Source organism: Sparus aurata, chromosome 18 (assembly GCF_900880675.1).
Source record: "Sparus aurata chromosome 18, fSpaAur1.1, whole genome shotgun sequence".
NCBI classification, from domain to species: domain Eukaryota; kingdom Metazoa; phylum Chordata; class Actinopteri; order Spariformes; family Sparidae; genus Sparus; species Sparus aurata.
In genome coordinates this window covers 36,670,968-36,693,534 of record NC_044204.1, presented here as the reverse complement: position 1 = coordinate 36,693,534, position 22,567 = coordinate 36,670,968, and the positions used below count along the sequence as shown (strand labels likewise).

Here is a 22,567-nt window from a genome sequence, read left to right as displayed (position 1 = left end):
GAAGAGCTGGAGAACACAGAGCAGCTCCCAGAGTAATGTTAAAGTATGAAAGTCAAGCAGGGCATTCTTTAAAAATGACGTACATGCTCTGCCAATTCTGTCCTGCATAAATAAACCTTTAATAAAAGTCTGTGTGGGAAAACTTTAGTACAGTAACAAGCAGAGTTGGAAATTTGCTGATTCGACAGTAACGGAGAGAAGGTCTGAAGTGTGGACATGCTTGAGAGAGGTTAAGTGGCCCTTCAGTCTGTGTCGTTTAAAAAGGCTTTAATGGCGAGCCCACAATAACAACAGTAACACTGTCACAGACACTCACCTCTTTTATAGTGCTCGCCTCGGCCCCTAGAAGGATTGATGCGTCGCCATAGCAACACTGACCCTTAAAGTCTCGCTGCAACCTGAGCCCGGGCCAGATTTATGGGTGTTTTCAGCTTGTTACAGCAGATTTATCTTCACAATAAAAAAGAACAACAATCTGCAGAAATCATTAAGGGGAGTCTGCTGGAAACTCTGACTTACGGGCAAAAGTGCGCCAGATGAAAAATAATGTTGATGTGATAAAGTACAAACACTTGGAAGTTAATTTATTTTTATTTTTTTAATCCTCTTGAAAAGCACTCTTGGCTCTGTCTGTTGATGACTGAATATCCTGAGTAGTTTTAGTGCTTGCACAGAGAAAACAGGCTCAGAGGGAATGTAGGCTTCTGAACAACGTCTGATTGTTTTTATCACAGCATTTATGAATTACACGCTTGTTTTTCTGAAACACTGTGTGGACGGGACAGGACCGTTTACAGCCAAGCATTTTGTCTGTTCTGTCCACCCTTTAATGTTGAGGCGCTGTGTGTTGTGGATCGATGAAGCTGGGCCAAGTGTGCCACTGACGAGCAGGACGACTTTGCAACAAGCACTAAAAGTCCAGAAAAGGCAATGCACGACACGAGAGAGGAGCAGACTGGACTACAGGAACACGATTCTTGCAATGTGTTTTGTCAAAGCTGAAAACATCTTTGGGTTTTTTGGCTGTCGTTGTCTGTGGTCTCGCTGGCCTCGGCTGCAGAACTTTTTTTATTACACTGGCCCAACATGTTGGACTCGTATTAACTGCTGTCAAGCCAAAGTGCAGGACTGTGTGGACTGCACGCAGAATTTCATGGTGTGTCCGTGTTTTTTTTGTTTTTTTTCTGGCAGAAGTCACTGGCAGAGTGCTGGTTGTTCTGGTAGTGCTGGGTGTACTGGGAGTGCTGGTGGTACTTGGTGTACTGGGAGTGCTGGGTTGTACTGGGAGTGCTGGGAGTGCTGGTGGTACTTGGTGTACTGGGAGTGCTGGTTGTACTGGGAGTGCTGGTTGTTCTGGTAGTGCTGGGAGTGCTGGTGGTACTTGGTGTACTGGGAGTGCTGGGAGTGCTGGTGGTACTGGTAGTGCTGGGTGTGCTGGGAGTGCTGGTTGTTCTGGTAGTGCTGGGTGTACTGGGAGTGCTGGTTGTTCTGGTAGTGCTGGTGGTACTTGATGTACTGGGAGTGCTGGTTGTTCTGGTAGTGCTGGGTGTACTGGGAGTGCTGGTTGTTCTGGTTGTACTGGGAGTGCTGGTTGTTCTGGTAGTGCTGGTGGTACTTGGTGTACTGGGAGTGCTGGTTGTTCTGGTAGTGCTGGTGGTACTTGGTGAACTGGGAGTGTTGGAAGTGCTGGTGGTACTTGGTGTACTGGGAGTGCTGGGAGTGCTGGTGGTACTTGGTGTTCTGGTAGTGCTGGGAGTGCTGGTGGTACTTGGTGTTCTGGTAGTGCTGGGAGTGCTGGTGGTACTCGGTGTACTGGGAGTGCTGGGAGTGCTGGTGGTACTTGGTGTACTGGGAGTGCTGGGAGTGTTGGTGGTACTTGGTGTACTGGTAGTGCTGGGAGTGCTGGTGGTACTTGGTGTTCTGGTAGTGCTGGGAGTGCTGGTGGTACTCGGTGTACTGGGAGTGCTGGGAGTGCTGGTGGTACTCGGTGTACTGGGAGTGCTGGTGGTACTCGGTGTACTGGGAGTGCTGGTGGTACTCGGTGTACTGGGAGTGCTGGGAGTGCTGGTGGTACTTGGTGTACTGGGAGTGCTGGTGGTACTCGGTGTACTGGGAGTGCTGGGAGTGCTGGTGGTACTCGGTGTACTGGGAGTGCTGGTGGTACTCGGTGTACTGGGAGTGCTGGGAGTGCTGGTGGTACTCGGTGTACTGGGAGTGCTGGGAGTGCTGGTGGTACTTGGTGTACTGGGAGTGCTGGGAGTGCTGGGTTGATGTGCGTTTGCAGTGAGAGAAAAAAAGGCACACATGATTAAATACTTCTCTCAATGTCTCACCAGCGGAGGCAAAACCAAACTCCACAAACGTATATTGTATTTGTCGTGGTAACATCTTATAGATCACACAATATTGGAACATTTAATATGCTGTTACTGTGTTTGGCACATTCCTCACCTGATGTCTTGGCTGTTGATATCGTCATCTGTTCAACAACTGCGCTACACCAGCAATAAGCCGGCTAACATGAAGCTTGATGAAAACACCTACCTGGTGATTATACACAAATGCAAACATCATTTCAAAACACACAATATAATTATCAATATCATATATTTTTTAAAAGATCCCCTTAATTTCGACCGACTGGACCTTTAAGTTCTAGGAAGAGCAACTGATAGTTTCTGCTGCATTTTGAGGGATTAGCGACCACATTTTCTTTCCCTAAATCACTCTTCCAGGTCTCTTCTATGTGATGAGGGAAAGATATTCAAAACCCCAAGATGCCCTCTGGCACCTCACGATGTTACTCAAGACTTCTCCAAGAATTCTTCAAGGAATGGTCTGTAGTCACAGATGAAGTCATTAGCATAGCACACTGATAAAGACGGATGACACAAGGAGAGTGGTGACGAGGAGTTGGAGGGGTAGAAAACAGAGAGGAGCAGGACGGGCGGTGATGGCTGGACTCTGGTATTTTAAGCAGGACATCTTCATTCCTCCCTGCCGACGTGAGTGATTCTCTTCCATTGGCTACGGTAAGAGGCTGCGTGACCCTGCAGGGGCAGTCCGGCTGACTGGCCCTTCTCCAGGGCAGCCAGCAGTGCATCCCTTAAGCAGGCTTGACCGACCTGGAGTCACACACTCTGCGGTCAAGCCCTGGGCAGGGGGATTTGAGATGTGACAGCATAATCAATTTCCATGATTCATGATCACCCCAAAAGGAGGGCTAGCTGAGCGACTGGGCAGCTGAAGGAGGAGAGCAGGAGGGGAATGCTGACAACAGCAGTCTGCAGACGAGTACAGCAGTGGAGCCGTCTGCTTCTGGCTGTGCTTCTCCTGTTTGTTAGATCTTCCACAATATATAACATTCATGTGAGACTTTATTGATCCCGAAGGGGAAATTCTCTTCTCGCTGAACGATCTCCAGAGTAAAGTGGGAGCTCGGGGTCGGCCGCAGCACAGAGCAGCACCCTGCAGCTAACAGTGATTCAGACCCAGATTCATGAGGATGATGGTGCGAGGAACCATCTGCGCCGCTTTGTACCACAGAGGTTTTCTATTAAATATGAATCAACAACTGCAGCCAGTGCCACAAAAATGAGATTATGTAACCAAAGAGCAAATTCATTGCCAAGTACAAATTGAATGCTTCAGCCTGAAGGCCAAAACAAGAGAAAATATTGTTTGTGTCTTTGATTTTACATTTCTGATGTTTGTTTCCAGCAGTAGTAAGAATCTGAGGAGGCAACATCGACTCAAGTACATTTACTTTAGTACTGTACAGAGCAATTTAGTATTGAGTATTTGTACTTTACTCAAGTATTTCCATTCTCGGCTATATTTTGATACATAATACTTTTTCTACTCCAGTTTATCTGATAACGGAAGTTAGCAGTAACTTTGCAGAGGACATGCTGCATCAGTGGAGCACATTTTTAAATTCATTTATTTTACCGACAGTTCGATAAAAAAAAACATAAAACACTGATTCTAATAATCTGGAAAATGTGGAATGTCTATTGATATTATTGATAATCTGCTTTTAATTGTACTTATTATATCAAATACTTTGGAACTTTTTGTGTTGTTGACCTTTACTTTTACCAAAGACGATAACTTTACTGTTACTCAAGTATAACTTTTGCTCTTTGCCCCTAAAAGTCTTATGAGGATGTCCAGGTATTGTAATACTTTATCTGTGAACTGTACAGTAGTGTTATTGTTTAACGTGGTGCTTCGGTGCTGATCCCTGTGTGCAAGATTTACCAGTATTTTGTGTTAAATTTGCAACTGATTTGACAACCAGATTTTTGCTGGCATGGATCTAACTCACAGTTTAAACTCAAACAGTGGTTGAAGTTTTACTTTTCTTCTAAAAATGCACGTTATTTGTGAAACAGGACTGTGTAAATGTAAAAAGGTTCACAGTGTAAGAAAATGAAAAAGGGAAGAAAAAGGAGGCAGCCAGGTTTGGCACTGAGTCAAGTCGGACCAGGTTTTTATTCCATGTGTGGTAGAGAGCCAGACATCTGAGTAAAGGACATATTTGCCATGAACCGTGTTATCCTTGTAAAACCCTGGGTTTATGTTTTTCGCCTTGGGAAACTGTTAGATTTCTGTCAGGAGAAGTGAATTCTGGGAGGAGGAGAAAAAGTCTGCTAAATCCTGATCCATCAATCCATCACATCTCATAAGTGGGAGAAAACCTGAAGTTTACAAATCCTTCTCATTAATTGTTCCTGACGTTTTATTTCCAAAGGCTTTTCACTTATTTCTCACTGTGTTTTTTCTTTTTTTAAACAAGTGACAACAGTTGTTTCCAGTTATTCGGCTGTTCTGATTGAATATTGTAGTTTTTCAGTACGATGTTGCTTCAGTTGACTGATAACTGGAGGTCGACGCCGGCTCACGTCTGCAGCCTCTGTGAATGACTCTAACAGCTGAATGTGTGCAGATGTGAGACTTTGTCGCTGTGGATAATGTCACAGACTCGTAAATGCCGACTTGAGGCTGAGAAATTGAATCTATAGTCACTCCCTTTGCATTCTCGACGGGGTTCATCCCCTGACCTCCCCAGCCCCGAGAAATACTTTAGATATGCACCAAGCTGAAGATATGATGTCATACTACTCTCATTTCATTATTACACTTCTTTGATTGGTTTCATTTTTTGTTTCTGTAAGAATGATAGTATTTGTTTCTGTCTTTAATTTCATTACAATTCAATATGTTCATTTACATGTTAAAGTTCTCATCTTGCTGTAAAAATGATATTTGGTCTGTTGAAATAATTGTAAACATGTTAAACTCAAAAGAACTCTGAACAACAAAGACATTACACTTTCCCAACAACAGTGATTTCATAACCTTTTATGACTCATTTAAAGAACACAGCACTTACTGGCACAGTTTAACAAAAGCACTTCTGCATGTTGAGCCAACCATGTGTCTAATTTCAATTATCATTGTTATCTCTGACCTGCACTCTGACATCAGCAGTCCTCTCGGTCATAGTGCAGCCAGAGAGACACGGTGGAGCTGCTGCTCACAGCCACATACCAGCTTATTAAGTGCACCTTTAAAGTTTCATGAACTCCAGTGCAGCAGCCGTGCAGCACGCTGTGAAGCTGCTGATCTGATGATCAGCTCCGAACAACTTCAGACACTTTGCAGATTCAGGTGTTGATTGAAAGGTCAGCGTTCATGCTCTAAATCAAACATCGACATCAAACATTAGAAAGCCCGGACAGCGTGTGGTCACAGCAGCCACGTAAGATGTTTAGGGCAGCTATTAGCAAAAAGTCAAGTAGATGTATTACAATAAGCAGTTGCAGTTAGCAAATACTTGTGTGTACTAAAGTGCTATTTTGTAGTGTAAAGAAAATAGATAATTAATAGAAAAAAATTTAATATCAAATCAAATGTATTTCTTCTTTGGCAGTAAACTCAGCCAGCTACAGGAGCCAAGCTTCTTCTTCTGTCTGACTATTCTGAAAATACAGTTTGATACAGTATTTTCTTCAAATTCCAACCGAAGGTCTAAAAAAGTCAAAAAGTAAAAACAAAGTCGTAAATAAGAGGCTGGTTAGTCGGCTACGTGTCGCGTCGAGCTCCCTCCTCGTTTGTTTGTGCAGCTCTCAAGGTCACGGTCTCTGGCCCGTTAGCACCGCGGCTGCCCCGTGTGCTATACATGGAAACGGCTGATGGTGCTGTGTGGGAGGCGGGGGGAGGCGCAGGGGGAGGCGCGGGGGAGTTACGACTCAAGAGTTGATATGTCTGTCTTTCAAAGGCCAGCAGGAGATTGGCCTCTCCTGCCCAGACGGCCGCTGACCCCTGTGGAGACAGTCCCGCTTCATGTTGCTGCCGGGTCCCTTTGAAAAACACCTCGGCCCTGCTTGAGTGATCGGCCATATGGGCGACAGTGCCATCCAGGAGCCCCCTGCTGTGCCAGGCATGGGTGTGGGAGGCATGAGAGAGAAGCATGGCAGCCTCCCCCAACTCCTATATCCCAGTTATCTTGTTTCTCGTATCTCCTCAATGTGTCCTAACACAACTACATGCTGTAATGCCCAGTATACTGAGCTGCTGCTTCCCCCTCTATTCACACGCTCAGACACACATTTGCTGTACTCACACATGAGAAACACATTCAGCTCATTTGTTAGTTTCCTGATCAGCAATTTGTCCAATTATGTTATATTTTTCTTAATGAACACAAAGATTGGGCCTTGCAATTAATTAGCAGAGAAAATATGAGAACTGGTGAAATGCTTGAGTGGCTTCTGGTGAAGGCAGCCAAACATCCAGAGTGCAAAGTGGAGACAGATGTAAGAGGAGAGCACACACAAAGACACACACACAGCATGCATCCACATTTACAGGACTGAAGAAACACACAAACACGTGATTACACTCATCTCACCTGCTGCTCAGTATCAAATGTGGCCATGCAAGAAAAGTGAAGCTTGTTTTTATACACGTGTGTCGGTGCTGTATCACACGACCCTGCAGAGGCAGAGGCTGGCCTCGCCTATCTATCTTGTTGTAAAATTCCCTTGATGCAATTGACACTTCCTTCTTCTGAATAGATGAGTGGATGATTTCAAAGAAGTTCAGCCTGTCCAAACATTTCTGCTCATTAAACCAGGAAGAGATAAAAAGATCTGGGGGGCAGTGACACATCATGAGCTCAGTGCAACACGTCGACTCGACAGACTGTTTTTACACCATGAAATCCTTTCAGCACGCGTGTAGCAGACAAAAAGCTGAAACAGTGAGCCAACTGTGTTTTCACCAAGTGCTGGCTTTGACTTTAGCACGTTATTCGTCAGAACGACAGGTAAATGTGTTCAGAGTGGAATATAAAGCATGTGATTGTTTGTTGTGTTGGTGGTGTCATGCTGAAAGCTACGGCCGCCTGTCTGCCTCCACCCCCTCCACCTCCAGGTGTCAAAGGAAGCTCATAAACGTGTAGTATGAATGTGAAATGACACGTTTTGTACAAATGCAATATGGGACGTCGTTTATGACGCGTCTCTGGTTTACGGAAATCTTAACTGCTAACATTAAATCCTATAAACTGGGCTAACTGAAAACATATTCAACAGCGTTGCTTAATCTGATTAGATTATTAGATTTAATAATGATGAAGTAACAGTCCAAGTAATCTGCTATTACCACAGCGGGCTGTGGAGCTTTCAGTGTGCTTTATTCTCCTCAAACATCAGCAGCCCACACCTGCAGCACATCAAGCAGCATATCTATACAAATCGAAGCATCATGACTTTAAAATATAAAACTCCAGGCGGGCCAAATGGGCTGGCATTATCAATAACAGCTGGAGAATGAAATATGTGAGCCTGCCTTAAGTGGGCTTTTTATTGATTTATTTAGAGCTGATAACAAGAGTCGTAAAGCCATTTTGAGGCGTCCCCCCTTCCCTGGACCTGCCACCCTTCCTGTGCTGTCAGACCTTCAGTTTCAAACACTTGCTGCTGCTGCTGCTGCTTCTGCTCGAGCAGCAGTGGAAACGTTTCGCCAGAGTTGTAAATCTCCTCGCCAGATATTTTCTTTGATTTCTTTTTTCTCCTCTTCCACCTCCCTCTCTGTTCGCATCAGTCTGCGTCTTCTGCGCGCGACTGTGCAAAGCCTCCTAGACTTTTTTGGCAGCTTTGGAGAGGCATGGGGATTAAAATGAGCAGAAGTAATTTCACGTTTACGGGTACAAATTTGCTCACATTTTGTTTCAGTTAAATGCTGCGGCCGCACACTTGTCTCAGTGAGAGGCGGGGGAATCCCCTCCATATGCTTTGTTTCACATGGCTTTGCTTTTTTTATTAATTTACCAGGCCATCTGGTCTCGGCCTGAGTCACTCTCGGGTCAAACAGTACTTTCACTTAACATCAACAGAGAGGGGATTTCTTTTTTCGACTTGAGGCGCGGAGTGCAGGGAACACTTCAAAATATAAAATGGTGTGATAACAGATATGTGTAAGCTAATAATCCCATATGTTATCACATCTCCAACTGGGTTAAGCCTCCTTTTCAGGCTTTTAAATGATGCAGAGATACATTTTTTAAATAATGTATGCCTCTGTTGTAAATGGTACTGTATGTTAGCACACTCTTTAGCCTTTAATAGACTCACACTCTTCCTATGATAGTTTGCCCTGTTTGATCTGTAATAAAGAGACACCTCTGCCACAGCTGTAGTCGTCCTGTATCATGCTAACTCTACTGTTATCTGCAGGCGTTGTTAGGCTCTCACTCTACACTATGAATGATTCTGACACTGTTTATTAGGAGGAGAGAAAAAAAAGAAGTCCATCGGGCCTCAAGATCACATGCAGCCCTTGTTTGCTCAGCCAGCTGCACCCCTACGAAGGCAACAGTAACGTGAAACACTTAACAGCAGACTGACAAAGGTCAGAAATGAAGTCAAGGTGTTAAACAGGTGCGGGAGAAGAAGAAGAGAGTGGGAGGAATAAAACTGAGCAACGGGAGGCACTGAGAAAAAGAGGGGATGAAGAGACGTTTCACCGGACAAACTTCGACCTCTCGCTCCGAGCTGGACGGTGTTGTAATAAATTGCAGGTCGTTAAGGATCTGGACACGTCTTGGCACCCACTTCAAAAGAAGCCGAGGTTTTGCCTGTTAGCTTTAGATTTGGCACGGAGGACGGGCAGGTCGTGCTGCTCCATACCTCCACATCTGGCTGGCAGCACCTTGGCTGTAATTGAGACTTCGTGTCTCCTGAAGTTTTCTTGTGACATCTTTATGATCACTCGCCGTTACCAATCGCAGCACCCACCGGCGTCCTGACCGTATCTCTTGCAGTAAAGCCCCGACCGCCCCCCTCTCACCCCTGGATCCCAAATCCAGAGCTCCTGCGATGGTGAAACCTTAATGCGAAACACTTGGAGTGTCTTCCGATCCCAGGTCTCTGTGAAAGGTGCTGCTAAATGGAACCTTGCAAACGTTCTCGCCAGCAGAGGAGCGAACCTGCACACACTGTTTACATTACTACAATGGACGCCTTTTATGTTGCTCTCCTATCGATGAATCTATCTCGCCTACACTGATTTATTGGCTGGCCTGGAAGTGCCCCGCAAAGTCTCCAAACCCCCTAAAGTTTCTTCCTTTCTTGTACAAGTGGAAGGAGAATAAAATAAGAGAATGGTGTGCACTTTTTTAAGCTCTGACCTGTGTTCCCACCTCCACTGTCACCATCTCTCCACAGCGGCCCTGGCCTGGAAACTGTGCTTATTGTAGGCTCTGAACAGGTGCAGAGTGGAAACCGTGAGCCAGAGAAGGTACATAAATTACATGGCAGGCCGAATCACACAGCACTGTTGCTGTGTTAATCTGTCAAGAGCTTTGAAGGCCAGGACAAGTGAATTCACCCTGGGAAGAAAAAACGTATAACCATAGCGGCTGTAACTCTGTCTGTGCTGCAAAGCTAAGACTCTTCATGACGCTCAGACAAAACTTTGACCACGGCCATAAGTTTAGTCTCACTCGAGACATTTGGCTGGATCTTTAGAGAATAAAACGGTATGTTTTTTTACAATGAAAATGAAATGAAATGTCCAGAACCAGTTCAAGTTGGACTAAAAAGTTTGACTGCTGATGACATATGAGAGAGTAGAGAGTACAGCTAACTACCACTAGATAACTTTGTAATAATAAGTAATATAACAGCTTTTTATGTTGTTACAGTACATGCAACATAGCAGATATCCAATAAAAATACCCATAAGCCTACATCAGCCATCTAACGTACAGTGTGCAGAAGTGTCTGAACATGGTGGAAAATATCTCCACTACAAAAGACCGTCCAGAGTCATTCATGTGATGAAGATGAAATCAAATGTGACCAAGTTTGGTCAAGATAAAACAAAAACACTGAGGTCGCAGTGACCCGTCATTCAAAACCACATGACTGAAACGTTCCTCTTTCTGGCCCCGAGTTGAGTTATACACACCAGTTTATAGTATTATTTCAAAAGGATTATAACGGAAATGAAAAAGAAACAAGGTATTCTTTTGTCCATGTTTGCAAATGTCAAGGTGTGACTGGACCACTCAGCAGCCGCCTCATTTTAATGTCACATTTCTATGACTTGGACTCTATAACACCGGGGTTATCCAAAGGGCACCTCCCACCACATCTGTTTGCTTGAACTATGCCTTTATGACATTAACAGCTACCACCAAATCTAACAAATAAGTGAAAAGGTTTTCCATTCAGGATTATTATATAAAACGAACAGTGTGGCACAGACGTTACCTCCAACAAACACCAGGCTGCATTCTTGTCTGACAAAGACTGAGCGGCTGAGCCTGTGAGGCCACAGCTCCGGCTTCTGTGTCCTGGAACTCTACTGTCATCTTCAAACTATCAGAAACAACTCAACGAGCCTCGAAGTTCCTTCTTGTCTTTTGGGAACAATATTCAAATATTCCTCCTTTAACTAATTCCAACTTTTGTATTTGTGGGCTAGCATGTGAGCAACATGCTGACAATTTATTGTGCTTATGCTGATTTGCAGCTTTGGCAAACCACATTTGAATTGATGTCTCTGCCCAAATGCGGCAGTATGTTTTATTGATCTGTTTTTATGATAACAGAGATTTAAGGCATGGAGGTTATATCAGGCTGTGGCTACACAGACATAACTTGTTAGTAGCAGGCGCTCCTCTGGCCTTCATCGCCGTTTCATGGGATCCACTGGTGATAATGAAGATATTCTAAGATGACATTGTTATGAATAATGAGAAACGAGCACATTGTTTTCTTTCCCACAATATGAGGAGGTCGATACGACTCTCATGTCTGTGGAGGTACAGCCAGAAATCCATTAGTTTATCTCGGCCTAGAGAGAAACGTTGACATTAGCTGGTTAGCGTTAGCAGCATGAGGTATTTGCAACAAACTAAACCCTAATAAGGTGCAGATGATTCGAACAACAGCCGAGTTTTGACATAAATGCAATGACTTGGCAAGATGGATCGCCACATGTAGTAGCTAAACTTTATCAATAACACCTCAAAATGACAGATCAACCAGCCGCCTCTTATTCTAAACTAACTGACTCCACCCCCAAACTCATCTGATGGAAGGAGAAGTCGACATTCTAGGCAAGACTAGTCATGCTAATGTGACATTTAGCAGGGGAAGCAATAGTTAGCTAATCTATTAATTATATCACCTTAGCACAAGAACTGAATGTGCCAGTTTGCAATTAGCTCTTTCTAAAAAAAAAACTAAACTTGTTTATATTGGAAGTTTGAAAACACAATCAGCCATTCTCAGCTATCGTTACCTGCAGGCAAGGATGTCCAACATGGCCGCCAGAGGGTAAAGCCACTTGAAAGCCTTCTGCAGAACCTCCATCTATTTGTGGCCTCGACCGCAGACAGGAAGTGTCAGTAATATTAGGGGCTGGTAGTTCTTGTCTGTAGCGTGAGGCAGGACAGCCGGAGGGAGGCGACGTGTGACAGACAGGTTCATTGTGGAGCTACGAGAGCCGGGCGTAGCTGCGCTCCCGTTGGCGTCCCTCACGGCTCCGTCCACGGGGCCTGTCACCGCGAGACAATAGACTTTTCCCCGGCGCAGGACTGATCCTCTTCCAGCGGTCTGTGAGAGTCCTTGGGGCGTGGTGCCATCGCCGGGGGCATGCAGCATCTGACAGACAAACACACGCCGTGTTGATAGGTTGTTGAGGCCAGAAGCTCACATGCAGGCATACTGGAGCATTTACAAGCATGCACACTCAGAGAAATGCATATCACGTGTAATTACAAACTCACACACTCACACTGCAGAGAGGAAAAAAGGGTGAAAACTGAGAGGCTGAATGCAGATGTGTGGCTGGGGGCATTCCCTTTGGCTTTGACAGGAGAAATAAATCATCACAATTATGGGCTGGCCCAAGTGAATGGGGACAGGTCACCCTTATCATTCCCAAGTTCAAGGTGTTTCCTGCTCATCCGAGCCAGCGAGGCCTTGGTGCCAACAGACCCAATGAGGTCTAAATGTGCCCTGGATGCTTGTGAAGCGCTTGGCACAGGCAGGGAGCTGGTTCCTCACATCCCAGCAGGCATTCTGATGGTGACGAGTGATACAGCAGCAACAAGATTCTACTTCAGATTCATTTCCAAAGCTGTTTTAATACAAATTCAAAATGTATTAATTCTCTTGATAAATGACAAATCTACGTGCTGCGCCTGGCTGGATCTGTAAGGTTGTTGAGTTGCTCTGATAAAAGGTAGGAATCACATTAGAATACTGTAGTATACTTTTACAATAGAGTGTGTGAGTAGTATCTGAATGAGTGTGTGCAATGTCAGTGTGTGCAATGTCAGTGTGTTTAAGTGTGTTTCTGAGTGTGTGTGGACGTGAGCCGGTGCCTTGCCCGCTGCTGTCACTGCTCCAGCGGTCAACTTAGACTGAAACTCAAACAGACGACGTTCAGCTCTGAAAGAAAAAAGAAAAAAAAACATCAGCTCTTTCTTTTTCCTGCCAGACTGTGTGCGACCTCAGAAACACCACTAACGTGCAGCCATCTCTTTAATCCTTTGTTTCTTCACCTCTTTCTTTCTTTCTTTCACCACCACCATCTGACTGTGTTGCTTTTATCCCTTTTCTTTCTTGTTTTCCCCCTTTTTTCCCTCTCTTGTGGGTGCGAGTAGGGGAGCGCAGGACAGGGGGAAATTGGTGTAATGAATTTAGGGCGCTCATGCTTGCTGAGGCGAGCCTCCCTTGGCTGCTCGTAGCCATTAATCTTCCGCACTCTGTCAGAGCAAAATGTGCCCACAATAGGCAAAGGGGGAGCTCAAATTGACTACCAATTACGCGCCTGTGAATAAAGGATATGGAGAGAGGAGGGAGGGCACAATATGGTTCAGCAGTAACGTTTATTTTAACCCTGCGAGCGTCGCAGGAGCGTTAAGGCCTGGAGATAGTGTGTGTGTGTGTGTGTGTGTGTGTGTGTGTGTGTGTGTGTGTGTGTGTGTGGTGTGTGTGTGTGTGTGGGTGTGTGTGTGTGAACACTCTCTCCAAAGTCCTTGTTTATCTGAAAATGCAGTGGTTCACGCCACAATGGAGTAAAATGGGTTACAACTGCTTTTTTGTTATCATTCTCCATAATCATGCTAATATCTGTATAGAAATATAGAATAATAGAATATAGAAAGTAGATGAGGATGAAACTTTCCTTTTAGGATGAATTGCATTGCACAAAGTCTGTCAGTCTTTTATGAATGATTTTTAATGAATCAAAGATTATCATTGATACAAAACATTACCTCACGTAAAGATTAACTTCAAATGTTTTGTGAATCACATCGGGAAGTACTTCAGTTCTTTATATTTCTACCTGCTACATTTTAGAGAGAAATACACTTTTGACTTTTTTATACTTTTTTAAATTGATACATTTATTTTCTTTTTGTTCTTCAACACACTGACTTGACATGCACAGTGTATAACAGTGACTCTGCACATTAGGACTGTGGTAACAAAATATGTGATTATTTATCAAAATGTATTTCTATGGATAAAAAATAAATCATTGACAGTGTATGAAGCAACGCTTGCTGTCTTCAGTTCATAAAGCTTGAGAAACTGCCACTTTTTTTTCTTGTCTTAAGTGTGTTATATATTGTCATTATATTGTAAATTCAATATACTTTTGTGTTTTGTATTATTTTATTAGTAGCATTGATGGAACAAAACGAGGTCCTTTTGTCGCAGATTTTGACATTTTTAAAGAATAGATTAAATTAACTGATGGAGGAAAATGTTGCTTAAACATTGATACATTTGTAATTATAATCCAATAATATAGTATATGTACATATGTATACTGATACACTCTGAAAAGGTTCATCTGCATATTATTTGTCATTCTTGCCCCGATGTGATAGAAACATTCTGACTTTGGCGACTCCTAGTGCTGCTTTGGCTGAAGACACTGATGCAGCCGGTAGTCGTGGTTCTTCTTTCACCGCTACGATACAACGTGAATTACCAAACCTTAAACACTTTAATAGAGCTGTGAGACAGCACCTGAGTGCATTTAACATAGTTCATAATTAAAGCTTAGCCTTTTGTTCACTGGTGACATGGTGTTTACATGTAACAATACATTTCTACTGAGGCTATGAAAATGTTTGCACAGTGCTGAACACCTCTGGAGCCGGCTGCATGCTTTACAGACGCAGATACTAACACACTGAATGAAGCTGAGCCAGGACGCTGTGCTGTGGGCAAACCCGTTCAGGGGAATTCAGTTGTTAGTATGATTGCAGCCCTGATGGTTGTGATTATTTGAGGGCTGTGTTTATTGTATTACCCACAAGAACATGACAAGAACTAATAAGTTCCTTAATCGTATCTGATTCCATTCAAGCCTAATTTTGCTATCGGAGACACGGGCCAGTTTGCTTGGAAACCCACTCCCTCTTAATAAGACCATTACACGAAGGGTGTGCTCAACATGTGGCTGAGAGAGAGAAGTTGACTGAAAGTTGGAAGATAAATCAAATGTGCTAATGAAGTTTGACTTCCAGGATTAGGGAATCTAGGCCCGAGTCGCTCTGAAGCTATGCACAGTTTGTAATTCCAAGAAAAACTTTCACAGCTAAAATAATAGGTTTGAAAGCTGCTGGCTGGTGGAGCGTCAGCCTGCACTGCTCTGTGGATTTCAACAGGACAAGTTGTTGGCGGAAGAAATGGCTGGAATGAAGCTCAGAGTCTGCAAAGCATGTTTGGAATGTACGTTTCTCTGTGGATATCCACCCAACACGTAGGTAGTTTTATCATTTATAGATCCAGAAGACTATTGAGTTGAGCTGCATGCACTGAAGTAGCTGCAACATATATTATTCTATAGAAGTAGCTGCTGTTAATGTATTAAATATATTATTCTATAGAAGTAGCTGCTGTTAATGTATTAAATATATTATTCTATAGAAGTAGCTGCTGTTAATGTATTAAATATATTATTTATTGAGAAGTAGTTGATTTTAATGTATAAAAAAATATATTATTTTATAGAAGTGGTTGGTATTAATGTATAAAAGTACACTAATATATAAATAGTTGGTATTATTGTATGAAAATATATTTTATAGATGTTTTTGGTGTTTATGTATAAAAATGTATTATTGTATAAAAGAAGCTGGTACTTTCTCAACATGTTTTGAATGTCAGTAAGTGAAGGTAGATTTTCTGTGGAGTGTGTTCAGTGTGAGGTAAAGACACGCTGGTGACGGACAGGACAGGTAAATGTAAGATAACGAGGGGGAGTTTGTGCATACTTGACAATCCCTCCATTCTTCTGAGGAGACTCCAGTTTTTTTTATTTCACTCTCCCAGTTTCCTCTTGAAGCCAGAATTCTCCTGATTTCTTCTCACTTGGTTCTGATGAGCTGTTTGTGGCCGTTCAGTGTGTTGTCTGCTGTGCTCACTGAGGACGGAGGACTGAAGAGGAATAAGAATATGGAAACACATTCAGGGAAGAATTCATGTGTTTTACATTAAGCTTCAAAGAAAAGTGGAAAATGCAAAATATGATTTTAATACTCATCACATATTTACACAACTACACGCTACAAGATGAATTATTCTGCATTGTTGTTGAGAACTAAAAGGAAAATGAAAGTGATTTGACATAAACATGCATGTCACTAATCATGTGTTATTTTTATTCTTCAACTGTCACCATAATGCAGGAAACACAGTCTTTGAATCTGAAACGTTTCATGGTTGGACAACATAACCACTCCTTGTTTTTAGAAATGAAGTCTGGGGGTTGACAGGTCTGAACACATGTTACAAAATCTGAACAAAGCAATCTGTATTTGGTTGTTTGTCTTTTTAAACATTCCTGAACAGTGGATTCATTTTGAAATTCACACTTTTCCATTCACAGTCTGTCTGCAGTGTTTTCTTGTCTTTGGACTTTGTAGTTGATGTAACTTTGAGTTTTCCTGGAGACACAAGAAGACGGTTAATTTAAAAAGATTTTAAGAAATCGCTTTAGATTGAATTACATTTTGTGTCGTGTCAACATTGATCAGTTTTTGGACTTTGGACAAATAAAAATGTTGTAACCTCTCCAGATTCTCCTCAGACACCGTCAGGGCCCGGAGCCTGTGTCTCTGCCGGCACACGGCAGCCTGTGTCCATTTCTGGGGAGGGTGGAGTGGACGGGAGGGTGGAGTGTACGGGAGGGTGGAGTGGACGGGAGGGTGGAGTGTACGGGAGGGTGGAGTGGACGGGAGGGTGGAGTGGACGGGAGGGTGGGAGGGTGGATGGAGTGGACGGGAGGGTGGAGTGGACGGGAGGGTGGAGTGGACGGGAGGGTGGGAGGGTGGATGGAGTGGACGGGAGGGTGGAGTGGACGGGAGGGTGGAGTGGACGGGAGGGTGGGAGGGTGGAGTGGACGGGAGGGTGGAGTGGACGGGAGGGTGGGGGCAGATGGACGATGTTGTTCTGGGTGGGATAAAAGAGGCGTGAAGGAGGCGCAGTCAGCCAACTGCTCAGGGTCATGTAAGGGTTGAAAGAGAGAGAGGCAGGGGCCTGACAGCATCAACAACACACACACACACACACACACACACACACAGTCCCTAACACCAACATTATTAACTAAACAAACACTGTGAAGACACGTCGAGTGTCACCGACAAAGTGTCCTCGTTGTGTGACTGTTCTGAGGAGTTCTTTCCGTTTATCTGTTGAGCACAGCAGAGCTCGTCCGTCAGTCAGCCCGAGGCCACTTCTGTGTCATCATTCCCCCAGTTTAGATGTGAAAGGTGTGAGAAAGAACAGTTACTGTCCCACAGTGACGAACGACCGTAACCACTTTCAATTATTTTCATAATCCATTAACTGCATTGTGTCTTCTTTAAACCAGTAGATTAATCACATATTTGATCAAATGTGAACAATGTGAACAATCCTCACCACAAGTGTTTTAATTTCACATTTTCTTCAATCAACAGTTTGAAACCCAAAGACCTGATTTTCTAACATAAATGACATTGAAAAACAGAAAACCCTTCATTTTAAGGAGCTGCCAGCTTGAAAAATGACTGATCGATTATCAAAATAGTCAGCACAGAATTGATATTGATATCAATATTCTAAGTAAAGGTGCTGATGGAAGACGTTGGGCTGTTTGGTCTGTTAAAGTAGAACTCTCCTAAAGCTTACTTCCATATAAATGCACAGATAATTAATTGTTTTGTTGTTGTTGCGAAAAACAATATTGACCTTGAAGTTGAAAAGGAGCCTCATATAAGAAACAATACTACCATAAAAATAGATATCGTGTAGATAGATATTGTTGCTGGAAGTCAGTAGTTCCACCTTAACTGTCCTCCAGGTTACGTCACATTCTGAGATCCACACTTCTCCACTGGCAGGACGGCGGCGAGCGGAACAAGCTACTGCTAACGTGAGTAGTTCAAAAAGCTTCTTTTTAGTAAACTCTGTGTACACAAACAAAGTTCTCAATGCTCGTGTTCATGTGTAGAGACCCTGGTGATGCTACCAGCAAAGTTTCATGTTGTGTCGAGACTTCTTACTGTTTTAAAAATAGAGATTTTGATGCTATCATATCTCTGCCCCGAGCACTCCTGTTCAAAATTAACGTGCCCGAAAATGCAAATACACTAAATCTTAAAAGTGCCTCTTTTGTCATAATTATGCATTCACATGAAGGTTTGACTCTTATGTATTCACATAAAAAGCCAAAGTTGCATTTTGGCGAGAGTTTCACTTTAAAGCTCACTGGACTTTTTAAACACTTCTGCCAGCTAACCACATGTTCAACCGCTCCACTATCCACTAGATACAGACATTATTATATTGATTATTGTGGGAAAATCATTTCACTATAGTCTCTGTAGAATCTACCACAGGGACTTTCATCAGGTATGAGGAGCCTTTGGAGGGTTTGTGTTTCAACCGTAAGTCTGGGCTCGGCTTGTGCGGTAGTACAGTCAGTACAGGAGCCTTTGGGTGGAGCTCGCAGCACTGAACATGTCTGACAGGTTGAATACTCACAACGTTTTATCTCAGCCACGATCTGCAGCCGCACACCAGTTTGTGTTGATGTTCGTTGTTCAGAGCTGACACATCTACATGGAGTTAGAGAAGAAAGCGTCCCAGCCATGTAGGAGTTCTGATACCAGAGCTGCGGTTCAGAAAGATGTCTGATGTATCTCTGAGTGTCTTTTAATGTTTGAGCGCACCGGATGAGATGTGATGAGATGTCTGTATTAATTAAAGTTACTGTTCTGCTGCAGTTTTTCCTGCAAAGTGATAAAAGCCAAGGAACATCTGATCTGATCTGGGTGCAGTACGACCGACCCAGTCGCTCAAATAAAATGTTGCACTTTATCTTTCTGCAGTCCACAGATACCTTAAATGTGTACATGTCAGACATACCATACCCACATTTCTACATGACGCGTCATATCACTTTCACATTACATGTGCATGAGCAGACTTTCATGTCAGTAGGTGGATGATGAGTGGCTGCTGGGAGAGATGGTGACCACACATCCTAAAGGCACTTCAACATTTGTGAGTGTGAAACCACTAAAGAGCTCGTGGCTGAAAAACAACACAGGCTTTTTTAGCCAAGACAGAATGTTTTCTTAAACGTGACAAAGTGTTTTCTGTATATTTTTACATATCCATCATTGCAGAGACACACATTTATTTGATTGGTTGGTATAAATGCTTATATGTTTTCATGTTATAGACAGTTAATTAATACATTGTCAGCATGTGAATCTGTATGTATGTCTGTGTACAGAGATTAACTTCAGCTTGGAGCTGAAGATGGAGCCTCTTCAAATACAGATTTTAGAGCAGCTATTTGGATGAATCATCTACTTGATTGCATTACAGATGTAGATCTTACATCTACTTTTGTCAGAAAGAATCAACACTCAGGGCGTCTTTATCTGCACTTCTGTACATTTTCAACCACACCACACACACAGATGCCCATTGTGACAACGACCCTCTACTTTTGGACTATTTCACCACCAAGCCTCTCAAATCTACAGCTCCTAACCTCTCCGACTGATATCACATCTGCCTGCTGAAACCTGCAATCCAGCAGTCTGGATGGGGAACACAATACGACGGCTGCTGGGAGAAAGTCTCACCACTATGTCGCTACGCCCTCTCACACTGACGGAGGGAGAGGGAGACATCAATCTTTCACTAATTCCTTCAAGTGTGAAAGGGTCCTTGTTGTGTCAGCCAAAGGGGGAAGATGGTCCGGGCCAGAGGCATTGAGTGAGGGGAGGGCACGGAGGAGGATGGGAGGAAAGGGCCTACCCACCACAGAGATTCTTCCTTCTGGGTCCCCCACCTCAACCCTGCGGCCGACACCCCCGGACAGCCGACCAGATGGCAGCAGCTTTAGCCCAACAAAGACTATCTAATTAGGGGTACAATAGAGAGAAAGGGGGGCCGGCTGCGTCCTGATGGACGGCACGCAAGACGGAGAACAGCCAGGCAGGCCGCCTGAGACCAAAGCGAGTCAATACGTACCTACAACCCCCATCCCTACACACACACACACACACACACACACACACACACACACACACACACACACACACACACACACACACACACACACACTCACTCACACAGACACCCTTAACACACACTCGCTTACGCCCCCCTGGCAGTAATATAGGGGGCTATGACTTTATTACCCCTCATTAACACAAATTAGACCACTTGAGCCTCCCTGAATGGCGATGACAAATTGAATTAAGTGTTTGGAAACAAGTCAGTCCCCACCCCTGGCCAGGCTGCGACCATATTGCATTAACATTCATTGAAGGGTGGGTGTGTGAGAGTGTGAGTGGGGCAATAAAATAAAAAAAAAGCTGAGCTATTATTTAGAGGTAGGTGGAGTTTTATATAACACTGTGAATGGTTCCATTCCTTTGTAAATGTTATGGATCCTCCTGGATGTGCTGAGTTAACTTCCAACATTTTAAAGTGAGATTATCCACATTTGTTAATATGACAAGTCCAACAAAATTCCTTAACGTTGTAAGCAAGCATCTGGATGCTAACATGCACTTTGACATGAACATATTTAATAATGTTTACTGGTGGAAAATGTCAGTGTGCTTTTACACATTGGACCATTTCTTCTCACCGAGATGCTTCTGTGAGGAAAGAGATCATTTGAATATGTTTACACAGAACGTAAGTTAGAACAATATTCTGATAAGAGATAAAAGGTTAGAGTGTCAGCTGAAGTAGGTTTTACATATGATGCATTAATATCTCGTGTCCTTTATGCAATAATGTGCGTAAACAGCACACTTTAGTCAGTCATCTCAACAAAGATTAAAAGGGAATGAAAGGCTTCACAAACATCCAGACACATCTTTGACTGGGAGTTGGACTTTACAGTGTGAGTATGTAGAAAACATTTGTTATCTTTGGTTTATATCTGAAGCGTTTGTGTGTGTGGTGCGAGCCCCAGCGCCGGGTGTCGTTAACCTCTTCATCCGGCTGCTGTGGACAAAAGTGAAACAAGGATGCAACATATGTTTAATACTGTTTCTCTTTAGTTTCTCATTAATGGCAATGAGGTCGTGGATCTATTTGTGCTCATTTAAGATTTATAACTCTCATGTGATGATGGTTGAACAAAGTCAGCTTTGTTCTAGTGCCATACCATATATATATATATATAAATATATATATATATATATATATATAAATATAAATATATATATATATATATATATATATATATATATATATATATATATATATATATATATATATATATATATATATGATAAAATATATATATATGTATAACAAAATAAATAAATACATTTATTCCACAGAGAAACATGCCAATTTTAGACTATGTATATATATATATATACACATATACACACATATATATATATATATATATATGTGTATATATATATATATATATAATATATATATATATATATAGATATATATATAATATATATATATATAGATATATATATTATATATATATATAGATATATATATATATATATATATATATATATATATATATATATATCTATATATATATATATATATATATATATACACATATATATATATATGTGTGTATATATATATTATTCAGTCTAAACTTGGCATGTTTCTCTGTGGAATATTTAAATACATCAAACACCTCCTATTTTCTTCTTATTTGGTTGCAGTTATATAGTTACTGTATATTTATATAGTTACTGTATACTTAGTTACTGTATATTTATGTAGTTACTGTATACTTATATAGTTACTGTGTACTTATATAGTTACTGTATACTTATGTAGTTACTGTATACTTAGTTACTGTATATTTATGTAGTTACTGTATACTTATATAGTTACTGTATACTTATGTAGTTACTGTATATTTATGTAGTTACTGTATACTTATATAGTTACTGTGTACTTATATAGTTACTGTATACTTATGTAGTTACTGCATACTTATGTAGTTACTGTATACTTAGTTACTGTATACTTAGTTACTGTATACTTATGTAGTTACTGTATACTTATATAGTTACTGTATACTTAAGCTTTCGGCTGAGTCTGATGAAAAACAAATAGCTTCACTTTTAAGATGTCCATATCGTTCCGTGTTACAGGTAGACTGAACCAGAGGTAAGAAGCTGTGTGCAGGTCTTGCTTCAGTGCTGCAGTGAGTTCTGCTCTAATGTCCACAGTAACAGTGTAAGTGTGAACTCATCCACACTGTGACGCGCCCCTCTCAGCTTGTTCATGGACTCTATTGTCTCCACATGGACAAAGATTTCGCTTGAGTTTCTCTCTTGAAGGTGAGAGAAGACTGACACCTAGTGGCAGCTGGTGAGATTACACTTTGCTGTTTAATAAAAGAACAAAATCAACCTGAGAAATCAGTAAGAAATGACAGGAAGTGATTATCGGAGTGAACTACAGATGGAAACATGCTGCTGAGGTGTTATCAGTGGCACAGATGT

General features: G+C 42.4%; 1 protein-coding gene across 1 annotated transcript; it reads right to left on the bottom strand.

Annotated features, from left to right (window-relative positions):
* Positions 1-1,194: 1,194 nt before the first annotated feature.
* LOC115568684 (sex-determining region Y protein-like) lies at positions 1,195-5,509 on the bottom strand. The gene is made up of 2 exons (XM_030396189.1): positions 5,477-5,509; positions 1,195-2,262 (listed from the first exon to the last, which is right to left on the bottom strand). The coding sequence occupies exons 1-2, from the start codon at positions 5,507-5,509 to the stop codon at positions 1,195-1,197; spliced, it is 1,101 nt and encodes a 366-aa protein (XP_030252049.1).
* Positions 5,510-22,567: the final 17,058 nt, after the last annotated feature.